Below are 19,104 nucleotides of genomic sequence, written 5' to 3'. Positions count from 1 at the left end.
ACACATAGATAGGTAAATAATGATAAAGTCAATATAGCAAAATAGTAACAATTATAGAATTTAGGTGATGGGCGTATAGGTATTCACAGTTCTATCAGTTTTTCCGAATGCTTGAAATGTTCATAATAAAATGTTGGAGGAGGAAATTGAAAAAAAAACTATAATATCTTCTCACCCCAGATGTGTTTCTGTTACTGATCTCTAAACACAGACAAACCAGCAGTACTTGGTATAGCCAAAGGAAATAAAACCACCGAAGGTCCAGAACCCTTGGAAATGCACATTCTAGGCCCTTTCCTGACATTTACCAGGGATTGAGAACCACAGGGTTGTCTTGACTTTTCTTTTTCTTTCTTTTCTCTCTCCTTTTATCTTCTTAAATTACAAATGATAGTTGTGCATTGCAGATTTGAAATTCCCTAACCCACCAGCAAACAAGCCAATTAGCACAATTAGCACTGTAGATCACTTTCCTGTGAGCCAGTGCTCTATTTTTTTTTTCTTTCCATTGTTTTGCTTTTTATTTTCCCATGGTAAATTTTACTTTTGTTCTCTCCTTATACTTAATCTATTTAATAAGCTTGAGTCTTTCTGTTCTCACATAGTCTTTCTCTCCAAGATCACACTTTGTTTTTTTCACCTTACCCTTAAAGAAAAAAAGCCACATATTCTTTTAGCTAGGGCCTTTCCACTCTTTCTCATCTATCCTTTAAGTTTCGTCAGATCCAGCCTCCCCTTGCCTTGTGATGGGAGAAGGAGATAAATTGAGTTTTAGGAGCCAGGCAGAAACCTCAGGGGATACTCTTTAAGGTCCACCAGACTCAGAATTAGCTGTGCATTGCAAACAGATGGTGTGCCCTAAGGAAATAGTTGCCCTGAGCGATTGGGTGCTTGTATCTAATTTAGCTTAGAGATCCTGGGACTGGGAAAAAAGTCTCATGGAGCAAATGAGTATAATCACTTATGAACTATTCTAAACCATAGCTAGGGCCTAGTAGTTATTGACTTGTGTACAGATGTCATAATTCCATGCTGAATATACTTATGCTACATAATTCTATATGGAATAATTCTGTGCTGTACCTTCAGTTCTTTGAAACATAAGTAATATCAAGCCTTGGCAGACCCTTATCTTTTAATAACCAACCCCTTACTAGAGGCTTTCTTCAGTAACATAATGCCAGGATCAATGCTACCAGCAATTCGAAACCTATATTCCTAATGTTAAATCTCTAGATATCTATATTTTGAGGTCTGAAAATTTTATTAAGTTCTTTACAATGCATCCCAATCCCCAGTTTTTATATATATAGTTTAGTCTTAAAGGGTAAGTGTTCTTGAAAGGAGTTGAGACAACGCTAGATGCTTGATTTCTCCTGCTCTCAAGGGAGGCCATGGATTCAATGGTTAGAAATTTTGTAAAATATTTTAAGAATACTATGAAAATATATTATAAAATATTATAAAAGCCCCTCTAGTTTGGCTGGGCTTTTCTGCCCTTGCTTGGTTTAATTCAGCTATGTTCTTCTAGATGGCTGCAACTAGAATCGAACTGCTTGTTTTGACGTTTTGTTTGACAAGGAAAATGAACATTTCAGACTAGGGGAGGCAAGAAAATTAAAGCTTGTATAACAATATTTGTATTTCATCAGGTCTCTGAGATTTCTAACAGTATCTATCATCCATCTTATGGCTAAATGTAGTCATTTTTACTTCGTTCTGCAAAGGGGTGAGAGTGCATAAAGCTAAATACCAGGTGACTCAGCCAAGAGTAGAAAGTGTGACTGCTTCTGTAGAGCAGGAAATAGGAGGTGTTGAGTGTCGGGGAGCTGCTACCTCTGTGTGTCTGTGTGCATATGTGTGTAAGTGTAACAGTCTTGTAGATCTATTTGACACCTTAAACTCTGTTCATACATAACTTTGTTTAAAAATAAAATCTAAGTTAAAAAATTGTAAATATATGGCAGTTGTAAGTTCATGAATGCTTGGTAAATGTGAAAGGTTAAATTCCCTTTTGACAGATTCTTACATTGAGTTAATACACACAGGCCTACAAATCTAGCTGTTTTTTTTTAAGAGACACTTAAATTAACATCAAAAAGTTGAAAATAGTGGAATAGAAAAAGGCAGATCTGACAAAAACAAAAAGATAGCTGTGATAAGATTAATACCTGACAAAATAAAATTCAAGCTACAAAAGCATGGAAGGGAAGAGGTGTATTTTATATTGATAAAAGAGGTACCATTTCTCAAGACATGCCATGAATTTTTATGCAACTAATAATAAAATAGTGTCAAAATATATAAAGCCAAATTGTTAAAAATACAAAAAGAAATGGATAAATTCACTGTTTATAGATTAAGAAAGCAATATTTGAATAACAAAGATTTGATGTATTTCAGTTTTGCAATCATGAACACTATTTTTTAAAAATTACTTCTGGAGTTTTCTAGGAAATTGATAATATGGAGATCTAGAAAGAACATCCAAATTAAAAATTAACGACTAAAGAAGAAGAAGAAGAGGAGGAGGAAGAAGAAGAGGAGAAAGAAGCAGCAGCTGCCAAAATACTATATCTACTTGGAAATAATATTTTTCTAAATAATTCCTGGGTTGAAGAAGTTACAATTATAATTACACATCATTTAGAAATGAACAAGTGTCCTACATATCAAAAACTAGTGGAGTTTTGCTAAAGCAGTACCCAAAGGAAAATTTGAAAGCAGGAAGATTGCAAATCAAGCTAGAGGAAGAATAAGTAAGTAAACACAAAGAAAATAAGGATTTAGGAAAAATTTTTTTGATCCATAAAACCCCAAATTGGTTATATGTAAACACATTATTAAAGCAGACAAATATTTGGTAAATCTAAAAAGGAAAAGACATCAGTGGAAAAATGGCAGAGGAGAATGGTGTCTTTTTTATTAATTTTAAGATATTTTAATGTAGTCCAACTTCAGTTTTTTTTTTTAAGGTTAGTGCTTTTCGAATCCCATTTGATTAATGTTTGAAATGTTTTTCTCTGTTTTCATCTAAAAGCCTTCTTTTACCTTTCCATTGAAATGTATAGTCAATCTGGAGTTGATTTTTGATTATGGTATGAAATGGGTTTTTTTTTTTTCCGTTTTTAAATAGTATGTTTGCCCAGTTGATCCAGCACTATTTGTTGGTAATACCTTCCTTATCCCAGTGCCCTACAGTGTCACCTTTATCATAAGTAGAGGTACATATGAGGGTCTCTGTTCTGTTGGTCTGTTTGCCAATACTACACTGTCTTTAATTATTACTATTTTATGGTGTGTCTTACTATCTAGTAGCATCGGTCTCCCAAAAGCATTGTCTCCCAAGATTGCTTTGGCTGTTCTTAGGACGTTTTTATCTGCTTCTTAATTTACACACACACACACACACACACACACACACATAAATAGTAGGATTTTTTATTTGATTTTGTTGAAACTACAGATAACTGCAGAATTTTGACATCTTTACAGTATTGAATCTTCTAGTGTGGAGGCTGACATGTTCCTCTATTTATAAATAAGTAAATTTTATTTTATATCCTTTAAAATGTCTATCAAATAAGTAAAGCTTTGACATTTTCTCTGTGGAGGTCTTACCTGCCTTTGTTGAATTTATTCCTAGGTCTTTGATTTTTTTTATGCTTCTATAAATGATGTACTTTTAAATTGTTGTTTTCTGTTTATTGTTGGTTTAAGAAAAGCTGATGACTTTTTTGTATAGTGACTTTTTTGTTTTATGAGTAGGTGTTTAATTTTATCAAATATTTTGTTTACATCAAGATGATTATATGATTTATTAGCATTTTCCTAAACTACCTTTCTTATTCCTGACTCTATGTATAGTATCTTTGTATGTCATCTCCCTGGAATGACCTTCCTTAAACCTTAGTTTCTTGTTAATTTTTGAGAGAAATCTCCCTTTTCTGTGCTCTCTCTGCACTTTGTATACATTACCCTTTATCAGTGGCATGTTTGTTTTCTGCATTACGTCGTGAATTTCTTGAGACTAGGAATCTGGTACTAATTATCTCTGTCCTCTTAAAGGTATATTCTTTCATACACGTTCTGCACTATGTAGATTTTGACTTAATACATCTCAGGAGGGTTAGTCTACATTTGTACATAGAAAATATCATCATGGTTTTTGGTAGCTATATGGTCTTCCCTTTTATAATATCATGTTATTATATCAGTTTTATTAATTAGATGCATAGGAAAAATTAGAAACAATCTTATGTAAACTATTAGGAAATTAATAGCCATGTATGTAAGCCACTTTATAGATATACAAGTATAGGCTACATTCCATTCCTTCTGGGGCAGAGGGTAATTAATGTTCATTTGTAATTTTGAAAGTGTAGGGCTGCCCCTCCATTTATCCGGAGAGACGGGATTCTAAACAATGGGATATTTTACATCAGATAGGCTTGAGGGAGGTACCTAAGTGGGAATTTTGGAAAGTTGAAAGGAGAGCACTGGGAGACAGGAAAAGAACTTTAAAAATGAAAATAATAAAGGGTAAAAGAAACTGTGTTTGCTTGGTTATTTTATTGAGGACCTGGTGGTAGCAACCACTCATATGCTAAAGAGCTATTTCTTGGACCTGTAGTCGAGAAACACAAACTGGATCTCCTGTGTGCCAGGACCTAGAGATGCAGAAATGCATAAAGCACTAACCCAGTTCCTGAGCTGAGGAAGTTCACAGCTTAATGAAGAAAATAGATAAATAATTAGAAAACGAGGTGCTGTGCTGTAATTGTTTGTACTTTTAAGATGTTAATTTAAGTTGAATTTGACAAAAAATGAAAACGTGATGTTTAGTGTTTGTTGTAACTTATAAAATAACAATATTACTATTTAAAGGAGTGTAGGGTTTTGTTTTCCAAATTTCAGTTCTTTTCTATTTATTGAAAATTTTCCTAAAATGTACTCAGATTATATTTTGAAGAAAATTCATGTTTTGAAGACAAAATAAGGCTTGAAATTATGTCATGCTTAATTTTCTTTTTATCTTTCCTTCCCAATCTTTTTTTAATTAAGTTTATTAGGGTAACATTGGTTAATACAATTATATAATTTTCAGGTGTACATTATAATTTAACATCTGTATATTCTATTGTGTGTTTACTACCCAAAGCCCAGTTTCCTTCAGCTACCATATATTTGATCCCCTTTACCCACTTCACCCTCCCCCTAACCCCCTATATTTGATCCTCTTTACCCCATCTACCATCTGCCTCCTCCCTAACCCCCTACCCTCTGGTAACCACTAGTCTATAGTCCATGTCCATGAATCTCTGTTTGTCCTGTTCCTTTGTTGCTTTTAGGTTTATATCCCACATATAAGTGATATCATGTGATTTTCAACTTTTTCAGTCTGGCTTATTTCGCTTAGCATGAGTATCTCGAGTTCCATCCATGTTGTCACAAATGGCTAAATTTCATCTCTTCTTATGGCTGAGTAATATTCCATTGTATGTATGTACCACAGCTTCTTTAGCCAGTCATCTATCGTAGGGCACTTTGGTTGCTTCCATGTCCCGGCTGCTGTGAATAATGCTGCTATGAACATCGGTGTGCAGATATCTTTATGGATATGATTTTTAAGTCTTTGGAGTAAATACCCGGTAAAGGGATTGCTGGATCATATGGTAGATCAATTCTTAGTTTTTTGAGGAAGCTCCATACTATTTTCCTTAGTGGCTGTACCAATTTGCAGTCCCACCAACAGTGTATGAGGGTTCCTTTTTCTCTGCATCCTCTCCAGCATTTATTACTTGTCCGGTTGATTCTAGTCATTCTAACAGGTATGAGATGGTATCTCATTGTGGTTTTGATTTGCATTTCTCTAATAGCTAGTGACGTTGAACATCTTTTCATATGTTTGTTGACCATTTGTATATCCTCTAGGGAGAAGTGTCTGTTGAGATCCTCTGCCCATTTTTTTTATTGGATCGTTTGTTTTAGGAGTGTAGGGTTTTAGACCAATCTTTTATTTAGTGCAAGAGATCCCTACTTTATGAACTCTGACTTTGTCATTAAGCTTCTGCTTAAATATCTGTAATGACAAAGTCATAACCTTCTAAGACAGCCAGTTCCATTGTGGGGAAGGTCTGTAGTTAGGAAATGATTTCTTATGAAACAAAATTAAAACATCCTGACCTTATGATTTGATTTAGTATAGGAGTAAGATAAGTTGACTCAGTTGCAGCATCTATAAAAATGAGGTGATTGTCTCCACAGCTAAGGTACCTTTCAGATCAAACTTTATCGATTTAGTTCTTTGAATCTCTGACTCATATTTACATAGCAGATTGATATTCAAGTAACACTTACTGATTACTTATTATATTGGACATTTGTGGGATTTTGTGCCCAATTCTCCCTCTCTTTCTCCCATCACCATGGCTACAATTAACAGTAAATGCTGTTGACTCTTTTTAAATCTGTTGTCAAACAGATTCCCCAAATCTGCTAAGCAAATCTTTATCCTAGGCTTGTGTGGTTTATTTGATTTTGAACCTAAATGAAGGTCTGTGTATTAATTGCCCTATTGAATCTCATCTTGCCATTTAAATGGCCTATTCTTAGTGTGCTTTGCTCTGATAGCAGTTAACATTATATCAGCTAATTCAATGAAGCTGAAGAAACTAGAAAATGGAGATATTGTAGAAAAACAAGTGAATGAGAACTTAGAGATGCCTCCATTCTCCAAAGATGGAGGTATATGTTAAATTATAAATGATGCTTTTTAAAATACTTTAAAGGTAGCAGAAGTAAGTGAAATTTATCTGGAGAAATGTCTAGATAAATCATGGTATTTTGATAAGCTCCCTTTGACATTGTTGCTTCAGGGTGATAACCCAAGGAGGCGGAATTAAGAACCAGTGAGTCCTCGGAGGAACAAAACCAGGGCTGGAGGGAGTTGGTGGTCAGGATGTTAGCCTTGTTCAAAGGTATGCAGCATGTTTTTTAAAAAAGAAGAAGAGAACCTTCTTTTCCCAGAGGTAGAAAAAATATGAAAGAGAGGACAGGCCTCCTTGAGATGGGGCATAGCATTGGGAGTGGAGAGAAGAGAGGAAGGCAGATTTCTCAGAAGAACTGGAGTGAAGGAATAGACTAGATATCTGGTAATAAGGGTTGACATTAGTACATGAAAGGATTTGTTATAACTTCTAACTTTTGCCTTCACCTTTGTCAACAGTGATGTGATCTGTCTTTAACTATGACTAAGCAGACTGAATAAAGGGCATTATGCATATTAGGCTCAAAACCTGCCTGATGGTGCATATTTGTAATATTTAGAATTACTCTCACTGTGTAATAAAGTATAATTGTGCTATAGGCAAGGTAAAGATAAGGGTCATCACCAGCAAAGTCAGAGTGGTGAAAAGATTGGAATTTCATCTCTGGTAAGAGAAATCTTCATTCTCTTCCTTTTAAAGTGCCGAGCTGTCTCATTAAGAAGGACTTCTTTCAGGGACTTTTTTTTTTTTTTTTTTTTTTTTTTTTTTTTTTTTTTTTTTTTTAATGACAGATATCATCAGTAAAAGAATAATGCTGTATTGGTTTTGAAAATGTTGACTTTGCACTAGAAGGCAAGCCAAGCAGAATGTTTCCTGAAAGGCAATTAAAATACGAGTTTGTAGCACAAGTGCAAGGCCAAGAAGTTGAGATGTAGATCTGAGATGTAGCAAAGGAACTGAATGGTGCAAGTAAGTTAAGGAAGTATAGTGTCATGTAAACTAATAAGGAAAGCTGTGTCTCATACTCTAAAAATTTTTAGAAAAGAACACTGAATTCAACAGAATTTCAGTCAGATGTTTCAGTCAAGTTCTTGATGGGGGGAAGATGGGTGACAGAAGACCAACTAACAGAGTTGAAAAAGTACTAAAGTGTATGCGTAAAAAGAGGGACAAGTTGTATAAACATTGTCACTCTAGGCCTGGGAAGACGAGGTTTCTGGTACTAATTTTTATTTAATCAACAAAGCTTGTAGAAATGTCTGTTCCATATACTGTTCACAGGCTGTCTACCTTTCCATTTCTCTAGCCAGGTAGGTATATAGGCTTGTGACTCAACCCTTCATAACCCTGGCATTAGGTAGAAGTAATAGTGTTTTGATTTGTGACCTCCAGACACACTGGAATGAGGCAATGATAGAAATTTCCTTTATAGTTGGGACCAAGAGCCAGAATCTCAACTTGAGACTTTTCACTCTAATACTATAATACAGTGAAGACGGTAACCCCAAAGGTCTTGCTGTCTCTCTTTATTATTGTCACTTCTTTGACAGCTAGTTTGGTTTCTGACAGTCCTTCATATCACACCAACATCTGCATACTTCAAAAATTTTGTGATTTATTTCACAATCTTTGGGAATTTCTACTAGTAATTGTATTTCCTAGCATGAGACTGACAGTTTTCTGTGAACACAGTAGCTTTTCATTGCAATGCTGAATCATAATGAAATCTTTGTGAAGACATTTTAATAGAGATCAAGAGTAAGTTAAATTTTAGTTGCAGGAGAGGTACCAATGCAAATAATTAAAGTGATGATGAAATGAATAATACCTTCCTTGCATAGCCAAGTTTGCATGTGCATAGGTTTCAACAACAATGTCATGTCTTAACTTTTCTGTCCTGAAGCTGGAGTTTTCTCTTAACCTTGATTGTGAAGTAATATGCAGATTTCAGGTGTTAAAGTGTGGGGAAATGTGCATCTCAGAAGTGAGAAAGCCGTGGCTAATGATAGAGATGGGGGCAACAGAAGCAAAAGGTGGCCAAGGTAGGAGAAAGATAGTACTAAACAGAGTTTGATTCTTACCTTTGCTATTAAGCAGAAAAGTCTAGGGATCTAAACCTATACTGTTGAACCACCTGGGAGTCTTGAAAGGCTCCAGTTAGTTAACATATGGATACCAGTCCAGAGAAGAGCCACATAGATTTTATTTGTGTTTATTTAAATCTGATGGTCTTATTAACACTTAAGATGTTAGCCGCCAAGGATGAAATCCTGCTAATGAGCAAAAAACTCCTGTCAGGTTAGCTTTCTCGTCTTCATCTATCTAGCAGATTTACGTATTCTGACTCGAATGGACTGTGAAGCTTTTCTTGCTATCTCTTCTACCTCAGTAGAGGTGAAGTGCTTTGATCAGTTTCCTCAGGACTCGATCTTAATGATCTGTTTAGTGCCTTACTCTTCCATTCTAGTGAACTGCTTAAGTCCAGATACCTTGTCTTATGCAATCCTACACCCCATAGTCCTGATAGCATATAAAGATAGCATATAAAGATGCTTGATGACAAATTGCAGAATTAAATTAAAGTGTCAGATTAATGGGTGTGCATTAAAGTGCTGCAGAGTAGGGAAAGATACACAGACTCTGGGGTGGGAAGAAGACATCATTGTATACCTTTTTAGATAGAAATTTTGCCCTGTACATGCATTAAAACAACAACAACTCTAGTTTAATAAGAGATAGCTAGTAGTCTGATCTATTATTAATTATTATTAATAAAATAAATGATTTTTTAAATGAGAAGTAAAGCTCATGAATTCATTGAGAATTTTTAAATTCCTGTTTTATTTTTTTCCCTACACTATATTTCTATACCATATACATTTAACAGCAATCTTGCATTCAGTCAAGGTGCTCTTTTAGAATGCTGATATAGAATTTTAAAATTCCTTCAAATCCTTATTTGGTTAAGCTTTGCATTATATGGCATTTGTATTTGTCTAGAGATCTGTTCTTATTGAAACACTTGTTAAGAGAAGCCCTTTAGAACTGACTTTCTGAAACATGCCATATTATAATGACCCTTTGAAGGGATGTATTTATCAAAATATTACTTCAATTCTAGAGGCATGAAACTAGAACCTTTGTGGTTTTGGCTCATTTATAACTAAACCAAGTCAGCAGATTAACTACAAAGACAACTACAAAACCAACAGAATTCAGATTAATACAGTTATTCATTCGGACAGATGATGTTTAGGAAAAAATAGCCTTAGGTCTGATTTCGTTTTACATCTGTTTTTGTATTTTAACTTCAGTGATACTAGAAGCTGCAAGTGCCCATTCTCTTATGTTGTGTAAGGTGGTATCAATGACTTCAAGGCTTTGTAAGTTTAGGATAATCAGACCTCATACCTAAGCAAAACACTTGCCAGCAAGCATTCCTCAAATACCAATTTAATGAGATGTCTACTGTCGTGTTCACTTGAGATAAGGTTAACATTATGACATTACTGAAATCTTTATTAAATGGTTCTCTAAACCAATTAATGCTGGAGTGGGAATGGGAAAATGTCATTGCATACTTACATCCACATTTGCTGCTAATGAACTTTTGCAAATTATACTACAAAGATAGGACCCATGTAATATTTGTAGTATATATATATATGGTATTGGCTGTTAGCTGTTGGCTTTTGAATATATCATGCCTGTATTGCCATAGGCTCTGATGATTCCAGTTTCCTATATTTTTTCATTCTTCCAGTTATAATTACTTTGAAACCTTTGCTCATACAGTATGCTATGAGGATATTTGGCCTGAGGGGATCCTAACACTGCTAAAGCAGCAGCAGTGAAACCCTACTTACAGTACTTGCTTAGGCGGTGGTTGCACATGATCTAAAATGTTTATTATTCATTTTAGATTATCTTTTAAATGAAAATATTTTTTAAAATTTCTACACAATTCTTAGACTACCCTCCTTCTCCTGACATATTTGTGACCTCCTGCTTTAGCAAACATTTTTTCTGATCACTACCTCAGAGGCTAGGATTCAAAGATAGGGGGAAGAAAACCAAAAACCTTGTCCCTTCTTAATGTAATGAGAGACTTTAATAGCAAACTATAGATTGATTCGTGCTATCCTAAAGGTATGCTAAGAGGCTGTGGGAACATATTGAAAGGAGCTGACCAGTTATCTTAAGAGTAGAGGTGATGTTTAGAGCACGTCATGGAAAAGATATTATTTGAATAGAGCTCCAAAGGATGGGGCTGGGAGCAGTTAAACAAGGTAATAAAAGACATGATTATCATAATGGTGAGATGTGTGTGGCCCTACATGGCATTTGTAATCTAAGTGGTAAATTGGAACCCAAAAGTAAAAGTTTCGTTAGATCAGGTGTTTAACTATTACTTTATATACTCTAAGGAAGCCGTGAAAATCTTGGAACTGGGAAAGCAGTCATGGCAGTATTTTTTTTTTATATATAGCAATTACCACATCATATTGTACTGTTCTCCTTCACTAGTCTTTGGAGTGCTCCAAGGGCCATGAGTTATTAATCTTTGTATACTAAGCTTTTGAGAGAGTAACTGATAAAGCTAATGCTTAGAAAACCTTAATTGAATGAGTAAAGAGGATCCGGGAGGGAATGATGACATTCTCTTATTGTAGTGGTTTTAATCTTTTGTGGGTGACAGTCCCCTTTGTGGTTCTCTTGAAAGCTATGAACCTTGAAAATGCAGATACACACAACATTTGGCCTACAGTTTTATGGGATTGATGTCCCTCTGAAGTCAGTTCATGGGTTCCTGGTTCAGAATCCCTCCTTAGGAAATTATACCCAGGGAACTATTAATCACCAGCAAACCTCACCACAAACAATTGTTGTCTCTTAACTGTCTTAAATATGTTAGATTATGATTGTGTCTCTTTCTTATACTTTTCTTGAGTTTTCTTTGTGATTGGGAGGCATTCATTCAAACAACCATGAAGAAAGAATAAATGTTTTTATAATGATTAAGGTAAAACTTTTCTGGTCTATGAAGATAAGTAGACAAGTGTGCTAAGAAGCAGCTGCTTGAGGAGATACTGACATTCCTGGGTTTGGGTTTAGCAAGTGAGTTGGGGTCCCCAAGACCACTCAATTTCAGGCTGCGATTTGCTAGCAGGACTTGTAGAACTCAGAAAAGCTGCTATACTCATAGGTTATGGTTTATTACAGTGGAAGGATACATATAAAATCATCAAAAGAAAAAGGCACATGGGGAAAGTGCAGGAGAAACCAGGTGCTAGCTTCCAGGTGTCCTCTCTCTGTAGTAGCATAGGTGCACGCCATAGCTCAGCAGTGATGTGACAGCACTTGCTAAGTGATACCGACTAGAAGCTCACTGAATGAAGTCTTGATGACCAGGTTTTTATTAGGGCTCAGTCACATAGACTTGCAGCATTCTTATCTGAGAATATTCCAAGGGCTCAGAGCTCATCCCCTAGGAACTGGCCAAGGGTCAGTCCTGAAGACAAGCTGTTCTTGGAAATGTGTAGGATTTCAGCAACTCAGGCCTGCTGAGTTAACCCTTTCTTGTACAGCAGTTTGGCTGTTCAGTGACTTAGCTTTCTACTGGCCTGCTTGTCTGCTTTTTTTCTAGATACATAATTTCTTTAGTCTAATCATAAGTGGCCTTTCCACATACCTAGACTTTTTTTTTTTTTTTTTTTTTTGGTCAACCAGTAATTGGAAAGTTTGCCTGGACTTAAATAAATGTGCCTTGCAGTTTCATGAGATCATAATGAAATGCAAGTGCCTATTTTGTCATTCATTCAATGAGTATTTTTTGAATGCTGCTGTATAACCAGACTTAGTGCTAAATGTGGATTTACAAAAATGATTACTATGAAGCTTAGAGTTTCATAGGGGAGAGAAAAACAAAAATAACAATTTTGGCAAACAGTGTGTACTTTGGGAGCAGTTACCTTCTTGGAGAGCATGGAGGAGGCATGTTTGTTGTGTGTATAGAAAGGTGTTGGTGATAATTAGAGTAAGACTTCCCTAAAGAGGTCATTCCGTGAGTTGAGCCATAAAAATCAAATAGATACAAGTGGGCATGGAGGTGATGTTTCTCCAGTCATTTCTGCAGCCAGCTTGCCTGTGTGGTTGGAGCGTATATATATTGTTGCTGATGCAGTCTCCTTGGCTTACTGAGAAGGTAGCCTAATCCTAACTAGATACATGTCTTTCTCAGGGTTTGTACAAGAGAAAAGAGTGGCTCAATACAAATCTATTTCTGTTACTTTATTACCATAAATACATCCAAATGACATTTCTAACCTACAGCGGAAGTAGTAGTATTTTCACACATTGTTCCCTAATGGGGGAGTATGTAAATGCGTAGTTCTGAGCTAATAAATATAACCATTAAAAATTTAAATGTACTTTGTTTCAAATGGGAGGACAAACGCTTGCCTTACCTAGATGAAATTGGACATAACTTTACTTACTTGAAAGCAAAAAAGTTTTAGTAAAAAACCTGAATTTTAAAAAAGTCTAAATTTTATATTGCCTTCTACATATATGTGTGCTTCTCAACAGGATTTGGAACTTCGCAGAGTAACAAAAAGTTTTGTTGGTTACAGTGTAAAAAATTATAATAGATTCAAGAATGTATTATGGTGAATATGAGATAATTTCTAATTATTAACCCTGAGAACTTTTTCTAATAAAATCTTGTTCTCTTTTTCCAGCATTACAGTGTTTCTGCCAACTTTGCACAAAAGATAATTTTACTTGTGTCACAGATGGGCTCTGCTTTGTCTCTGTCACAGAGACCACAGATAAAATTATACACAATAGCATGTGTATAGCTGAAATTGACCTAATTCCTCGAGATAGGCCATTTGTATGTGCACCGTCTTCAAAAATGGGGTCTGTTACGACAACATACTGCTGCAGTCAGGACCACTGCAATAAAATAAAACTCCCAACTGGCGGTAAGTTGTTATGTAATTTTCTTTTTGATACTACAAGAAAAGCTCTTAGACTATGATTTTAGAACTTGAAGAGATCTTAGAAATCGTCTACCCCAGCTTGTACAGTTTAGAGGCAAGAAAGAACTTGTCCATAGTTGTAGATAAGACTCCTGGGTGTTTTGTTGTTTGAGAAGATGATTGCATGATAGCTGAGGTCTATTATGCCTGAAAGGGTAGCTTCTTAAAAGTGAATTCTGACAAAGCCCACTGCAGCAGTATGTCCTCAGAGTGTTACTATGTTGTCCTCGGAGTGAATTTCTTCTTCCTTGTATAATACTGCAGTCTTTTAAAGCAATCAGTAATGGGTGGGAATTGAGAGTAGCACTAAACAGTCCCAAAGCCTTCATTTTGTAATTTTGCCATGCCTTATAATCTTTACGTTTGAATTATTATATGATTTCTAGATTTTTGATCTTGTATCATATTTTACATGGCAGAGCCAGGAATTTCAAGGATAATCTTAAGATTAGAATAATTTTAAGGTTCTAGTTTGAGATGTCAGTCCGAGCATATGTACCTAACTCTTCTGTCACTTTCCTCAAATTCCAAATTCCTGCTGTAATAATCAAAGGAAACAAAAATGGGGGAATCTGTGTTAACACTTGCAGAATTAATGGAAGAGTACTGTCCCCATGCCTACTGTTGTGAGGAACTTCTGCAATTTATAGTGCAGATGGCCTCAGACTACTGAAGAGTTGATTAACCATATGAAAAGAAGTAAGTGAAAGGACCTCTTACAAATCCCACCAATCCCTTAGCTGAGGAGCTGGGGCAAGGCCACAGGGGCAAACTCTCAGTTCTCCTTTAGGAAGCACCTGGTTTCAGTACTCAGAGGGGCAGACCACAGTGCTCACTTTCCACTCAGAGTTGGTCCAGGCATGCTAATTATGTAGGAAGCAGTGTTGTAGCTTAGAGGAAAAGGGCCAGTCCTACCAGTTACAGGCAGGCGTCCACCTAGTGCAGGTGATAACAGCAAAGTAAAACTGAGTCTGCAGTATGACAAGGCAGCTCCCTGGGATCAGACTCTGTCACTGTTAATTTTCCTGACTTTTATGTAGGCATTTGCAATTTTAATAAGACAATATGATAATTCTAGAATTCCCCATTTCCATTGTTTGGGCTTGAAATATCTGAATGGAAACTCACAAAAGCTTTGAAGGACTCACTTCATTTTTAATGCTAAACATACATAAATCTCTTATTCCCAGGTCCTTGATACATAAACATTTTTTTTTAAAAAAATGACCAAATGAAAAGATTTAGTGGTTCAAAAGAAGTAAATGGAACTGGATAAATCAGAGTAGATGTCATCTTTTGAAATAAACTTACCATATGAAGGACTTTCAGACAGTCCAAGGTCTATTTTCAGTTGTTCACTATGAAAATGAGAACATTTCACAGTTGGTAAAGATTGCTTTCAGATAAAAAGCTCCATTGATGAATTATTTTTTAAAATGCAGTATTGAAAGTGAACAGCAGACTGGATACTGTAATTTTATAGTCAAGTGTGAGACAAGCTTAAGGCAAGATAAGCTTGAGAAATTGTTACAATTCAGAGAAAAAGACAGTTGGTGAGCAAATTAAGCTATATAGAGGACAGATCTAGGTGATCCAATATGCTTAGTATAAAAATTCCAGAAAAAGACATGAAGAGCAGACAAAAGAGGGAAGAATACTATGCAAAATTAATGAAAAAAATACCCAAAACATATAATGAAAAAGATATCACTTTCAAGAATATAGGAAAAAAACAATTGTATATGTATTCAGCACAAGTGAACACTGATTCACCTTTATAAAAGGGGAAAAAAGTTCAGACTTTCTGCTTTTTTAAATACCAGAAAAGCAAAGGAACATCCAAAATTCTTTTAAGCCAAGATTTTTCAGATCTCAATAATGGGGAAGATATGATTTGAAAGAAATAAGTGGTGATGAGCAGTGAACTAGCAAGGCTCAGGATGAATGCCAAAATAATTGTAATTAGTGTATTTCTGAAACAATGAAAAATGTTAATTATTAAAAGAGATTATAAGAAAATAAACGATCTTGAATTAAAAGTCAGGGTGGTTAAAATAAACTAGAAAGTATACATATGCAAACTCTATTAAAAAAAACAAAGGATATATTTTGCCTGAGCAAAATTGGTGGAGAGATATATACACACACATACACTGAAATGTGAGCTGTTTTGGGATAATGAGGCTGTATAGATTTTTTTTTTTTTACTTTTGCTCATCTGCATTTATAGGTTTTTTTTTCTCCCCCCTCCCCCCTGCTCTGACCATATACTGGCCTTGGAATAAGAGCACAAGCAAAAACTACTTGGAAAAAAAAAAAGGGAAGAAGACTTAAGATGTTACTGGGAATTGTTCCAGATTATTGATTCTTTTATTAGTGACTTGAGAGTGATAAATGGGGAAGTTCTAGAATGTTGGTGGTAGCTGGCCTTGTTATTTAGACGATGACTGAAGAATACAGGAAGAAAAAGTGGATGTTGACGCAGCTGGTGATCATAAAAGGAGGGCCAATGGGAAAAGTCTGAATGATTCACTTGTTCTGAGTTTGAACCCTATGAGCTGCTGTAATGAGGCTCTATGACTAATAGTGGTAGTGGCCTACTGCAGGAAATGTAGAGGATTAGGAAATTGTGGATGCCACCTGCAGTGTTTCTGTTGTTGATGTTTATTTCACTTGAGGCCCTTTTTCAGGAAAGCCATCACCTGGCCTTGGTCCTGTTGAACTGGCAGCTGTCATTGCTGGACCAGTCTGCTTTGTCTGCATCTCACTCATGTTGATGGTGTATATCTGCCATAACCGTACTGTCATTCACCATCGTGTGCCAAATGAAGAAGATCCTTCATTAGATCGCCCTTTTATTTCAGAGGGTACTACATTAAAAGATTTAATTTATGATATGACAACATCAGGTTCTGGATCAGGTAATGTAATTGTTTTTCCTTTTTCTTAAAAAATCTTTTTAATTAACTGTTATTTTATTAGTTGGCTGAGCTACATGACTTAGTTTGTTAAAACTTGGGATAGTGTGAATGCTGTTCCAGCTTTGAGCCTAATAAAGGTCCTTAAGTTTGGTCTGTATCTGACTGTGGCTAGTTTAGTATAGACAGATTAGAAAGAACTTTTACTGTTGAAATAAGTCAGTACGTCAGCTTCAGGGTGGTATAAATTTCAAAGCATTCTCACCTCATGACTCTGTGAGATAGTAAGATTAAGGATAATTATTCTTATATAGGTGAGGATGAAGTTCAAAGAGGTTTAAATGATCTGTAGCTACCCATTCTATTCAGGATTAACAGCTTTATTTTTATATTTGAAAACATTCACGACAGAAAATGTGTTTGGAATTGTGTATGTTATTTGCTTTTTTAACATAGGAAATTGTTGTCTTTTGCCCAGACCTGGTTTTTTTATTAAAATAATGAAATTTTTTTCATTTTTTTCACTTTAGAAAAACATCTAACCACCTTGTTATTTAATATAGCTTTAGGATCCATGAGCCCTGTGATATTTGCTTTTCTTAGGTCTGTTTGCTGATTTTTGAGAGATCAGAAATAGGCAGCTAATTGCCAGAATTATCCCCTAAAGTAGATTTTGGCATAGCAATGCTTTATGTTTAAACCGAACGGCGTTTATTTTTTTACTTCTTTTTGCTTTAGAAGGATACTACAAGAGGAAGAGACCCCTGTCCTCTACAATATTATAATTTCACACTCAGCTAGGAATCAAGAGGTTTGATTCCATTGCAAGCTTAAAGTGGTTTGTTAGGACTTTTAAATGAGATTATCTCTCTAGCCTTTGTAAAATATAAATTAAGTTCAAATAAGGGCTACTAAAATAAAGATTTGAAAATATATGTAATGAAAATTTTGCCAATTTTATAATCCAGTAACTAAAGGAACATTAAAGCAGAAATTATCACCAGGGGGAAGAATATGACTCTTAAACACAAAGTCACATGTGATAATACAGAAAGTTTACATAATGACCAGTGACTGTTTATTTTAAGGAAATGAATATATATTGATGTATATGCATATCTGTTCATTGATTTAAGTATGAAAAAATTGATTTCATGACCTGAAGTCTTCTGTGGAATTTGGTCAAATAAATTCAGTAAGTGAGTTCTGTCTGTGACTGCTAGGACACATGTAGGCGGTCTTTACAGAACCCTGAGGTAATTGTGAGGAGGGAGGAAATGAGATTGGATTGAGATGGAGCAGCCTTAGTACTGAAGATGTGACAGTCTTGAGGCAGGAGGAGTGGAGAGAGATTGTTTAAGGTCTTCCCTGGGATTTCCCATTGGTTCTGAGTTAGTCCAAAGATTTCCTGAAGAAGGTCTGCCTCATTCTAGAAATTATCCTGGACCAAAAAATTATGATAAGCAAGGACCAGAGAGTCACAGAAAATTAAAATGGCTACATATCATTTGGAATTAATCCCTTGGATGTGTTCTCTGATCGCCAAACTTACACCTAGGAAAATCAGAGCAGCTCATACCACTTGGCACAGTGATATGTATCAGGACTCAGTGGGAGCAAGTCTACATAACGCATCAAAAGAAATTGCTGTCTGGATGGCAGTTGATTACCAAATAAGAATACATTTATTTACTTTTTAAGATATAGACAAAGTAAATAGTGGAATTATTATTTTTTCCATTTTATCTTATTTCTAGATCCATGAGGGATTACGGCTCTATTGTCTGAAAGCTCCTCTTCCTCCTTTTATGCCTTACCCTGCAAAAAGTCATCCATATTGTTTGCTAGCTATGGTTTTGACCAGTTAGCTGATGTCTCATGCCCGACTTATTTCATCTTTAAAATAGAAGTAATGAACCCTCTCCCTGTGCACATCATTGGATTATTGTGAGGTTCAAATGAGACAAGATGTTTGTGTGAAAGCACGTGGTAAATTGTAAAGGTATTTCAAAATGACAGGTGTTCCTCATATTGAAAAGATATTTGGAAGAAAAATCTGACATACAGTATCAGTTTGCTACATTGTACAGAAAAGCTTAGTTTAAGGCCTCATTTCCCTGTTATGGTCATTGTGTGCTGAATGGCCTCCAGATTTATCCAGACAGAAGCTATCTTCTATTGAATAATAACAGGACTCATGTCTGTAAGTAAAATGTCTATACATAATTTCCTTTTGAGTTCTTTCACTCATTGAGGAAAAGATAAAACTAAACATTTCATATTATGAATTCACATGCTTATTACTCAGTATTATGACCATAGTTGAGGGAAGGCCCTAACACTATCTCTTAAAGACTGTGCTTTTAACTTGGG

General features: G+C 35.4%; 1 protein-coding gene across 5 annotated transcripts in view; it reads left to right on the top strand.

The window, feature by feature from the left end:
* TGFBR1 (transforming growth factor beta receptor 1) overlaps positions 1-19,104 on the top strand; it is a 47,043-nt gene that overhangs the window by 10,457 nt on the left and 17,482 nt on the right. The window contains exons 2-4 of one of the 5 annotated variants that reach the window (XM_039856027.1): positions 2,455-2,759; positions 13,511-13,756; positions 16,492-16,734. In XM_039856027.1, coding sequence (XP_039711961.1) covers positions 13,621-13,756; positions 16,492-16,734 — 379 coding nt within the window. In that variant the 5' untranslated portion in view covers positions 2,455-2,759; positions 13,511-13,620. Of the gene's footprint in view, positions 1-2,446; positions 2,760-13,510; positions 13,757-16,491; positions 16,735-19,104 lie in introns of those variants that run through there. The other 4 variants (XM_039856036.1, XM_039856009.1, XM_039856017.1 and 1 more) reach the window with 4 other exon arrangements.

The sequence above is a fragment of the Pteropus medius genome, unplaced genomic scaffold, assembly GCF_902729225.1.
Source record: "Pteropus medius unplaced genomic scaffold, Ma_sr-lr_union100, whole genome shotgun sequence".
Taxonomy (NCBI): domain Eukaryota; kingdom Metazoa; phylum Chordata; class Mammalia; order Chiroptera; family Pteropodidae; genus Pteropus; species Pteropus medius.
Note: the sequence above shows the minus strand (reverse complement) of the source record. Positions and strands in the feature narration are given on the sequence as shown.